This window comes from Microtus ochrogaster, chromosome 1, assembly GCF_000317375.1.
Source record: "Microtus ochrogaster isolate Prairie Vole_2 chromosome 1, MicOch1.0, whole genome shotgun sequence".
Lineage (NCBI taxonomy): Eukaryota > Metazoa > Chordata > Mammalia > Rodentia > Cricetidae > Microtus > Microtus ochrogaster.
In genome coordinates, this window is record NC_022009.1 from 13,899,292 (window position 1) to 13,911,232 (window position 11,941).

The window sequence follows — 11,941 nt, forward strand, 5'->3', positions numbered from 1 at the left end:
CTTGTTTGTGAATCACACTTGTCTGTGAATCACACTTGTTTGTGAATCGCTCTTGTTTGTCTCTCTCCCTGCTCCAGCTCTCTCCTCCTGTGACTGAGGGAGAGCCACAGTTGCCTCTTCTGTGTTCTCCTTATGTGGTTGACCACACTTTTCGTATTCTTTCTGCTCAGTCCTTGTCTTTGATTATTAACAAGAAAATTGTAAAATGCCAGTTTTAGCTATATAGGATTATTGTTAAAATAATTTGTTTCTGAAGAACACTTTCCTAGTTTCTCAAATATATCATACATATTTGTAAAAAAAAATTACTATCAGTGTGGGAGACAAAGACAGAAGAACTGTTGAGTTTGAGGCCAGCCTGGGACACACAGCAAGTTCTAGGCCAGTCAGTTCTACACAGTGAGGGCCTGTCTTAAAAAAGGAACGAAGGAAGCAAGCAAGGAAGGAAAGCAGGCAGGCAGGCAGGCGAGTAATTTGGGTCAGCAAGATTGGAGGCAAGGGATTTGCTGCCAAGCCTGGCCTCCTCATTCAGTTCGGAAATCTCATGATAGAACAAGAGAATCAACGTTCCCAAGTTGCCCTGACCTCTCCATATGTGCTATGCCACGTGGCTCTCCCAGACAAATAAGTAAGTGCCAAACAATGAAGTTATTAAAGCAGTGTATAGGATTCATGAAAGCACGGTGAGGCCGCAGATGAAGGGGAGCTTGTAGCTCTAGCTGTCTCTGTAGGAGTGTTGATTAGATGTGATCAGTGCACAGTTCTCCAGACAGTGTGAAGCACACACACGTAGACTTGTTTCCTATAAACCTGGCTTCTGTTAAGCATATGTAGCACATAATTGGTAAATAACAAAGTGTATGCTTTACTATGCAGTCCTAGTCGGCTAAGAATGCTTTTCTGAGTTTACCACTCTCCTGCATCAATCTATAGGCTTCAGGTTGCAGAATCCTACTTGCTCTTCGGTGACATGAATGGTTTCTTTGCTTAATCAAATATTAGTCTTTTATATTAATTGCCACATGACAGCTCTAGATGACATATTTTAGCATCTGTGTCATTAATAACGACCCCAGTGAGCATTTGTAGAAGTCAGTAAAGGGACAAACCCAGTCCTCATTTGTACATCTGTGGCCTAAGTACAACCAGCATGGTGGTTTCTAGTCACTGTCACCAAATCATGGAAGGGAAGTGGAGAAGAGGGTAAAGTAGCAGCCTTTCTCCCCTTGGATGCAGATGAGCGTGGGTGCACACTTGTAATCCCAGGACTTAGGAAGCTGAGGCCAGCCTGGTGAGGCCCTGTTCAAAAATACATAAAGATTTAGTAGATGTAGTAATTCTCTAAAGCACAAACAATAGCAAAAATAAGTCTTTTCATTGGGAAGGGTTAGGTTTCAGTATTTATTATCTTGATTTTGAGGTCATTATTTTTCTTACATGTGGCACAAATACTGGTCCATAGAAATCAGGTTTATTAATTCCACGAATGAGTTAACTCTGAATGTCCTGGACAGGTCTTCTGTATAGAAATGGTTTGCTGCAGAGATGCCTAGACTAGTGTGCTAGGAATCGGTTACCCTTGCTGTGTGCTCCTATATCCTGCAGGACCCCATGCACCCTGTCTCCAGAAGGAGAACACTTTGGTTTTCGTCTCTCTACCCCTCTGATTACTGTGTCATCCCGCAGTTGACAACACGCTGAGCGACACTGTGTTTCTTACTCTGAGGTTGTTTATGCAACGTCAGCATTCTCCCTGCTTCTGTCTGACTGCAGATCTAAGGTCTGAATTCTGACCAGTGTTGGAGCCAGGAGAATGACCAGAGGCTTCAGGGCTGGCCCATGACCAGTTAATTCAAGAGCCTCTGAATCCAATGGCCGTAGCCATAGACTTCTTGAGAATTAATTGTAAGAAGTCTCTTCTACGGCTGATGGGCCGTGTGGTGTGTCTTGCAGATGTAGATGTCATGAATCCTGATGAGAAGTCCATCATGACTTACGTGGCGCAGTTCCTGAAGTATTCGAGGGATGCCCCTGGCGCTGGAACTTCAGCTCAGGTACGGCTTCCTACCTGTCGCCTCCTTTTGGGTGTACACTAATGATCTCACAACTTAAATGCACCATTCATACAAGTATGTAAACCGTACCTGAAGTTATGATATAAAATAGTTTCAATATCTATAATGTTCCATCATGCCTCTTTTCTGGGCTCTGCACTTCCTCCCTGGAAACTAATATTTGAATTTCTTCCACTGTAATTCATTTGGTTGGATTTTCTTTCTTTTACGTTTGAGTGATGGTTTGCCAAGCTTTGCTGAATTATCTTCTGGATTGACGTTGTGGCAGTTCTGTGTTAGCGTGACACACAGTGCATGCCTGAAACAAGAAAAGGTTCATTTTCACCCGTGGTGTGAAAGGTTAGGGTGTGCCCAGCCAGCATTGGTCAGGTGGCATGTCCTAATGGGCCATGTATGGCAGGACCGGGGAAACACAGATGAGAAGGCACTAGAGTTCTGTGGTCCCCTTGGGATATGCCATCAAAGACTTAGTGCTTTCTGCTGGGCCTAACCTCCTAGTGCCGTCTGCTGCTGGTGCCCAACTTGTTGGAGGAAGCTGCTTGTTGTTTCCCGGCTGCCTAGCCCCGAAATAATCACACAGAAACTGTATTAATTAAATCACTGCTTGGCCCATTGGCTCTAGCTTTTTATTGGCTAACTCTTACATATTAATGTAAATCCATTTCCATTAATCTGTGTATCACCATGAAGCTGTGGCTTACTGGGAAACGTTTCAGCGTCAGCGGGGCTACATGGCTTCTCTCTTACTCCATCCTTCTTTCTCCCAGCATTCAGTCCAGTCTTCCCTGCCTAGCTCTGCCCCGCCCCACCCTGCTCCACTGTAGGCTCAAAGCAGATTTTTATTCATTAATGTTCATCACAGCATACAGAGGAAAATCCCACGTCACCAATTTGTGACATTATTTGTTGTTCAAGAGCCAAACTATAGCGGTGTCTCTCAGGATGAGTTCTAAGTTAAGCTGCCTTTTGAACAATTTGCAGATTTGTTTTTGTTTTGGGGAGACAGGGTCTCTCTATATAGCACTGGGTACCCTGGAACTCACTATGTAGACAAGGCTATCTCTTCAGTGCTGTGATTAAAGGTGTGTGCCCCCACACTTGGCTCTTTATTCATTTATTTGGTGATTTTTGCCTGCATATCTGTCTGTCTGCACCATATTCATGCAGTGCCCATGACACCATGATGGCCAAAAGAGGGCATCTCTTTGTGGGTGCTGGGAACCAAAGCCAGGTCTTCTAGAAGAGTCTCCAGTGATCTTGACTGCAAGCCATCTCTCCAGTTTTTTTGAAAAACTTAGAGAATTTTGATCTATTGTAGCTTTTATTTGTTTTACTGGAATACTCATATACTATAAAATTAAGATATTTGAAGTGCTCAGTTTTGTAATTTTTTAGGGTTTACGTGATCACGTTGCCATTGCCCTCTGGTTTAGCACCCTTCACCATGCTTCCACGAAGACAACTGAGTGCGGTGAATATAACAAGTTACCAAGAAAAATCCATATTATTTTAAAAGCTCCTTTAAGTGGCTTTCTCGGGCTTGGTTACATACCTTTTGTCTGATGAACTGGACTGCTTTTCCAGCTGTTATGGCCCAGGCTGCCAGACACGTTGTGACTGATTCTGGAAGTTATATTCAGGGGGACTAGCCTCAGAAATGCGCAGGTCGTTTTGGACCTCCGAGAGGCACCCCTTCCTGATTACTCTCATATAAAAATAAGATAACAAATTCAACTCATGAAGTTGGATGCCAAAATATTGAGCAGCCCTCTTGCTTACTAGAATAAGAAGACAAATGAACAGGAAACTGTAACCTCTGGATTTACCTTCCAGCAGCAAAATCTGCATTTGCTTGTGAGCAAGCCCATTGCCGCTGATATCTCAGAATTAGAAAGAGCACCGCTCCTGTCTACAAGATAGCACATCTGAGAATTTTGCTAGTTTTTTGCTTTTGTTTGTTTGTGTGTGTGTATTTATGATCGTTAAGATCTTCACAATATTTTTGGTATGATTGTTTTTGGCAACAGACCTGCTATAAAGTGATTTAAGAGGTTGTTAAGATGACTTAGTGCATAAAAATGATTGACATTTGCTGAACAAACCTGGTGACCCGAGTTTCATCTCTACAACCCATGTAAAGGTGTAAGGAGAGAAATGACTCCTTAGAGTTGTTTCCTGACCTCAATACTCTTGGTTTGGCATGTGTGGTTTCCCCTCATCATACCTGATAATAAATAACATTAAAAATGATATATGATGTTTTCTAAAATACTGAAATAATGGAACTGATAGGCCATATCTGTAGTTAGTTTAACTTTTTCTTCTTTGAGATAGGACTTCTCATGTAGCCCTAGCTATTCTAGAGTTTGCTAAGTAGACCTTAGCCTTGGACTCCCGGTGATCCATGTGCCTCTGTTTTCTCAGATCTGGGATTAAATATATGACCTGTATGGTTTATTTACTTTTATGCCTCTGGATGTTTGCCTACATGTTATGTATGTATGACACAGTTGTGTCTGGTCCTGTGAAGTCAGAGGAGGGTTCCAGATCCCCTGGAATGCAGTTACTACAATTGTGAACTGCCATGTAGTGCTCGGAATTGAACCCTGGTCCTCTGGAAGAGCAGCCAGTGCTCCTAACCATCGAGCCATCTCTCCAGTCCCCATTTAAAATATGCATATTCTTTTGAGAAATCTTTATTTAGAAGCACAGAATGATTTTCGGTTGTTAGCTTCAGTCTATTTTAAATGTAAGGTGTTACAGGAACAAGCAGAATGACTCTTGGGCATAGTGAGTCATTGGTGTAAAATAATATTAACCCACTGCTCTTAAAAGTTGTCAATTTTATTGCTCATAGAAATCACCAAAGCTATGTGGGATATGGTTTAAATGCATGCATGTTTACTTGTGTGAATTACAGGTCAAGGTGAAGGATGCTATGGTATGGCTAGCCCTGCAGGAGAAGAAACTACAGAAGTTGAAGGATTCAGCCAGTGAGACCTACTTTAACAAGTATCATGTGAGTAAGACTTTTAAACACCAGCTCATACTGTTTTGGGGAAAGCATGGTAAACATACGTTTAGAAAAATACACTTTAGAAAACTCAAGAGAGTAGTGTTTAGTCTTATACAACCCCAGGACTCCGAGCTGAAGTTCTGAACTGTGCTTCTGAAGCCTTTGAGGATGTTCTTGTCAACTACAGGTTCAGAGTCAGGAGTTCTGGCCAGGGTCTGAGATCCTGCATTGCTAACATGGTAGCGGATGCTGCTAATCATAGAGTAGTCTGAGCTACAGGGCTCTACAGCAAGGGATGGCACACCAGAGCCTCTGGCCCTGGACTCCTGCTTTTGCGAAGGAAATGACGTCAGAATAGAGCTGTATCCATTTAAGTACTCTTTATAGTTGTTTCCATGCTATATCTAGACATGAGATATTGGAAAAGAGACCAAATGGTCCATGAGGGAGGCCCAAGAGATTACCGTCTTGCCCCTGTAATGAAAGTTCTCCATCCCTGGTTTTGAGTAGATCGTTCTTTCATCATGAATGTCGAATGAAAGAGAAACACCGGAGGCTATCAGTTGCACCTCTCAGCATTTTAATCCAGGGCTTCAGTCAGGAGGCCTTTGTATAGTAGTGGTGTTATCACCGAGCTGACCTTCTGCTATGGAGCGAGCCCCGTGCTGATAAGTCTTTTACAGGCTAACACATCTCACTGAACTTGGTCTTATTAATTCACTTTACCACATAAAGATATTAAGGCTCAGAGGGACTAACTGACTTCTCTGTATTTCTACAGCGTCTCAAGAGCAGAGTGTGGCTTTAAGGTTCCAGCTCTTTTCACATTCTGTTGATTGTCCAGGACATGTTAATTATTAACTGTACAATCTTGAGGGCACCAGTGAAGGGTTCTTAGAATCCATTGTGTAATTTTGTGCTTCCCACCCGTTCTCTGTCTCGAATAAGGAAGATATTGTCATGTTCTCATGTAGCCCTTAGCGTTTTCTGGGCCCCCATTCCCCCGCGGGAACTGCATGAGTCAGCCTTTCCAAATCCAACATTGAATGGGTCACGTGACTCCTGGATCATGCCATTCTGCTTGGCCTGAAGTCTGTACGGGAGGAAGGGACCAGAATTTTCTTCCTTGGATCGAAACAACATAGGGTCTACGGGCTTCTTTCCCCAACACGTCTGAGCTCAGTGTTCAAGCTCCTTGTTCCCACTTTGACTAAGTAATGTAGCATAGACTCATGTTCCTTCAGTAAAAGATTTTTATGACGTTATTGTTAGAGATAAAATAAATTGTTTATTATTTATTTATTTATAGTCAAGTCTAAATATTACTAATTTCCTCAGCCTGCCCTGAATTCTTGAATTCAGGTAATTTTTTGACTCTCACATACCTGGGACTATACAGGGCCCTACTACCATACCCAGCTGACATTAAGTATTGTTAGGAATATTATTAATGGTTGTATAACGTCTTAAATAACACAGATTGATAACTTGAAAACATGAATACTGAATACAGATGCAAACCAAGAAAGACTTTGTGTCTGAAATCCTGAGTGCAGGGAGAAGGGGTTTTCAGTGTGTAGAGAGCGCGTTGGGTAGAGTCGGCATAATCTCGGTCAGTCGCCTCGAAAATCATTACGTGGCTCAGATGTGTATTCCATGCGCTTGGGAAGCTGAGACAGGAGGATTGGTGTGAGCCTGAGGCCAGCCTTAGATACATAGTTCCCTCCCAATCTGAGGTGCAGAGTGAGACTCATCCCACGCAACCAAAGACAACCGCCATCACTTACGCGTGACAACTGCCGGGCGGGAGTTATCTTGTCTGCTCCAGGTTGAACAGACTTTGCATGTGGCATCATGATCCACCCTCTAGAGAGAGGTGAATTCGCGCACACTCCCTTGCAGTACAAATCCAGCAACTGCCACCCCTGTGACATTTTGCTGTTACTCAAATTATCAGTGAGAAGAAACCGGATCAGAGAAAAGAGGCTGGATTCAGAGATTGTCCCTTTGTCTAAGCCAGGTTTAAATATAACCTTAAGCTAGAGACCTTGAATTAGCAGATTGCATTCTATAAACAGAATTAAGTGTTTTAAGGCATTACAGATTGTTCTTCTAATCACAGAGTCTGCTCTCCTTTATGAAATCCCTGAATGAGGAAAAGGAGCCCTTTGTGGCCGTCCTGTCACTGGAAGGGAGCAATGAGCCGAATGAAGATCAGTTACGGTTGAGACAAGGCTGGGCCGGCCTCACGCACCAGGTGACTATGTTATGTTGCTTAGTAGAACATCTCTGGGGGCAGCTTTGTTTTTAGGGGGTGAGGACTTGACTAGACTTTCGTCGGGAATTCTGGAGTAGAACAGGATAGATGCTTCATCAGAAAAGAGGATCATGCTTCCCCCCCTCCCCACCCCATGACATTATTTAGACAGGAATTGAAATTAAAAAGACGTTTCCAGCATTCTGCTTAAAGGCAAGATTATCCAATGCTACCTTGGCCATTAATTCTCGGTTTATCATGGTGGGTAGCATGATGTTTGCTGTTGTAGGTAATTCTTGGGAACAATAGCCTCTGCCTTCCCATTGTTCATATCAATAGGTGAATGAAAAGTTACGTGGACAACCTGGAGACACATGTAGGATGGTTGTGTTTATGAGTGTCATACACATCTATGGTTTTCATCCTTTGAAGTTTATTAGAACTTGGTTTATGGTCCAGCATGTGGTATATCAGTATAACTGCATGCTTTTGTATAAGCTTGTATTCTTCAGCAATTTGGGATGACAGTAATATCAATTAAGACAGGGTATCTAATACTCTTGTTCAACATATCTATGTCCTGGCTGGCATTTGTCTTACTCTGTAACTGCTGAAAAGGAAGCTTAAAAATCTGTGGAAACCTTTCTTTAATTTTGTCAAGTTCTGCTTTGTGCATTTTAAAACTTTATTAGGCACATAGATTTACAATAGTATGTCTTTTTGATGAATTGACACTTTATGAAACAACCTACTAAATATAAGTAGTATATATAAATATGCTTACATTTAGCAAGGATATATATATTTCAAACTTATATTTAGTGAGACTGTTTTGTTTGGTGTCTGCTTCATCTGATATGAATGTCATCTTTTGATCTACTATTCTGATGCTATTTGAATTACACATTTCCCCCTTCATTTATTTTAACCCTTTTGAGTCTTTATAGTGCATTTGTTAGAGACAATACATCGATTTTTCTTTTCTTATTTTTTATGGAATCCTAACCTTTTGATTGGAGTGTTTAGTACATTTATACTTAATGCAATAATTTCTATCATTTAATTTAGGCATATCATTTTATTCTTTAATTTTTGTGCTCCCTCTGTTTTTGAATCCTCATCTTTTTAAATTCTATTTTAATGTGTCTATCAGTTTTGGGTGCTGTTTATTAAGTGTTTACTCTAGGGGTTATAATCATGTACATTCTAAGCTGTTTACAGTCTAAATTTTGAACTGTATAATTTCTTATTGTACAACTTCTTTTACCATGTAACATTTGTTTTTCAAATTTTTTTTAAATTTAATTTAATTATTATTCCTTAGATGCCTGTTTGTTTTCTAGTAAGAGACAGGAAGTGTATGGATCCAGATGGGAGGGAAGGTAGGGAGGAACTGGGAGGAGTCGGGGGCAGATAAGCTGTAATCAGAATCCAACCGAGTCCTTTGCAAGAACACAGACAGTATGCAGTCTTAATCACCGAGTCCTCTTTCAAACCCCCCATTAAATGAATTTGTAGGGTGCACACATATTTACACACACACTACTGCAAATAAACTCTTAAAGAAAAATTCTTTAAAACATGTGTGCTCAGAACAAAAAAATACACACACGACACATAACATGTCTAAATATAAAGCAAGCACAGCATAATGAATCTGTGTGACGTCAGGGAGAGACTGTATGGCTCATGAAGTCAGTATTTCTCATCGAGGCCCTACACGGGAAGCATTTGTGGATCTTTGCTGGGGTATCAGGAGCGAGAGCCCCTTTTTTACAATGTGTTTCCAAACCATTTACTAAATGTGCTAAACAGTTGTGCAGGGCTCCCCAGAGCCACGCTTTCAGAGCCCTAACCCAGGAAACAGTGCAGCTCCAGGGGTCTTTCCACCAGCGAACAGTGCCCAGAACCTCCACGGTAGAGAGTGAGAACCTGCATCAGGATGGGGTTTGCTGAAAGAAAGAAGTGGGAAGATGAGGTGGAATGTTGGCATATGATTAGGGCTAGTGAAATAGCAATTCCTGTGTGTGTGTCTGCGTGTGTGCACACCTGTGTGTGTGTGTGTGTGTGTGTGTGTGTGTGTGTGTGTGTGTGTGTGTGTGTGTGAGAATGTGAGAATGTGAGAGTGAAGTGGAGTTACAGTGCTGTTCTGGGGATGGTTTCTGTTCATCTAGAGAACCTGACAAAAACCAAAGTCAGAGAACACAAGGGCATACGGTGTTTCAGACTTCTTTCTATGACTGTTTGGAGAAGAATTTTAAATAGTTTGAATTCCCTCCGTGCACCTTATTCGAGATTCATGCAAACCTTTCTTTTTCTTGTGCCTTCTTTGCCAACAACTTTTAAACTAATTATATTCCTCCTCTACAAGCAGTAGAATAATATTTAGAGCTAAGAAGTTTGCCCACCGATAAAATCCCTTCACTACAACGCCTTGGCTTTCTGAGGCACACGAAGTAAATGCATGTTGGTGAAGATGTAGACAGGACGAGCGCTGACAAAGGATGGCTCTTTGCCGTATTCCAGGTCGCTGTGTGGAAAACCCAGCTGGACGACGCCTTGCCTTCACCGCTCAAAGAGACCGAAGCATGGCTCAAGGATGTGGAGGGGCTTGTGGAGGAAGGGCTGCCTGCCTCCCAGAATCATTCTGAAGCTGTGGCTCTGATCCAAGGGAAAATGTCTTTATTCAAGGTGGGAAAGCAGACGTGTAGAAAAACGGACCCTTTGTTAGGGTCTGACCTTGAGGAAGATTGTATCCTAGAGAGAAGAGAGGGAAAGACAGTAGTGGTCTAGTGTGGTGTAGTGAGTCCCCGGGGAACCAGAGGGCCTTTCAAGTGCTGGGCAGGATGGTGCCTGCTATAATCCCAGCCTTGGAAGGTGGAGGAAGGAGAGCTGAAACTCAGGCTCCTCCTTCACTATATAGTAAATCTGAGTCCAGCTGGGCAACATGAGACCCTGAGACAAAAACAGTCCCCAACAGCAAATGCTTTCGCGTTCGTGACTGTTGTGCTGTTTAAGACAGAAATCAGGAGAGGTAGAAGCCAGTTGATTCTAAAGCCACAGGGACATCCGACCAAAACAAAAAAAGATGCCAAGGGGAAGAAGCTGGTTTAAAATGAGGGTGGTTGTGGGTCCTCGCTGCAAATGTGTGAGCAAATTTGATTTGTGAACGTTAGGGCAGTTGTGTCTCTAGAGGGACGAAGTGGCTTGAGAACAAAAGATTTTGCTGATGATGTTGCCAAAGACACTGCATGCTGATCCTTGGGGAAAAAGCCCCCTCCCCCACCCCAGCTTAAAACTTTTATGTTGAAATAATGGTTCATGAAAATCTTTGGTAAGAAGGAATGGATGAGAACCTGTCATGGTGGCTCATGCCTATGATCCTAGCACTCTGGAGGCTGAGGCAGGAGCATTACCACAAATGTGAGGCCAGTCAAAGGTACATTGTGAGTTCCAGGCCAGCAGGCACTACCACGTATGGCCCCATCTCAGTCAGTCAGTCAGTCAGTCAGTCAGTCAGTCAGTCAGTCAGTCAGTCAGTCAGTCAACCAATCTTCAGAGATAAATCTAATTTTCCGTGCTTCTGATTTTCTTTCAGAGTCTGATGGCCAGCTCTGACTATCATTTGAATATTCTCTTGGCCTTTGAAAACAGAGATGAGAAGCAGCTGCCGGTCGTGCCACCTGACAAGCTAGAGGAGATGAAAAGACGGTTTGTAACAGTGCTATTTCAGAACCGCCCTGCTCACGTTCAGCAACAGCATCGCTAGCATACCGCAAGCATAGACTTAGAGATAACGTCTGATGTATTTGCTTCTACAGCTTGATAACCACACCTTCGTGATTTTGCAATAACAACATACATGGCTCACGTCCTGTTTCATTGAGCAATAGACTCCTATGATGGGAGCTTTGTCTTTCTGAGCTTTCTTGTTTTCACATTTGTAAACACAGGCTCATGACAGTCACTCTGTCCATGTCTCACAAGGCTGTCAGATCAAGGCAGGGGGTGTGTGCCCTTTGATAGGGTAAAAGTAGGGGATGGAGAGACAGTTCATCAGTTCAGAACCCTGGCTGTGCAGTCATGGAGAAGGGCCAGACTGGATCCCCAACACTTGGGTAACAAACTGGGGTTCCACAGGTACCCATCACTGCAGCTCTAAGGGATCTAAGGCCTTTTTCTGGAGTCTGTGCATAGGCAAGTATACTCACACCCACCCGTGTGCACATACATTCATGAAGACACACATAGACATAAGTAAAATTAATAAAATAAAAATATCAACTGTAAAGTTTTATCGGTATGGGGACTGGAGAGACGGCTCAGTGGTTAACAGCACCATCTGCTCTTGCGGAGGACCCAGGTTCAGTTCCTAACACCTATGTAGGGGGGCTCACAACCATCTGTATAATTCCAGCTCCAGGGGATCCAATGCCCTGTTCTGGCCTCTTTAGATACCTTCACCCATTTACACACACATATACCCTATTGTAGTAATTGGAGCGGCGGGGTCGCACCCCGGCCGCCTCCGGCTAGCTTTACCCGAAATAATTACACGGACACTGTATTCTTTTAAACACTGCTTGGCTCTTT

The 11,941-nt window shown here is 42.8% G+C and overlaps 1 protein-coding gene across 2 annotated transcripts in view; it reads left to right on the forward strand.

Annotated features, from left to right (window-relative positions):
• Syne2 (spectrin repeat containing nuclear envelope protein 2) overlaps positions 1-11,941 on the forward strand; it is a 294,128-nt gene that overhangs the window by 81,454 nt on the left and 200,733 nt on the right. For both annotated transcript variants that reach the window (XM_026779484.1, XM_026779485.1), the window contains 5 exons: positions 1,954-2,054; positions 4,996-5,094; positions 7,214-7,348; positions 9,875-10,039; positions 10,947-11,059. In XM_026779484.1, coding sequence (XP_026635285.1) covers positions 1,954-2,054; positions 4,996-5,094; positions 7,214-7,348; positions 9,875-10,039; positions 10,947-11,059 — 613 coding nt within the window. The remainder of the gene's footprint in view (positions 1-1,953; positions 2,055-4,995; positions 5,095-7,213; positions 7,349-9,874; positions 10,040-10,946; positions 11,060-11,941) is intronic.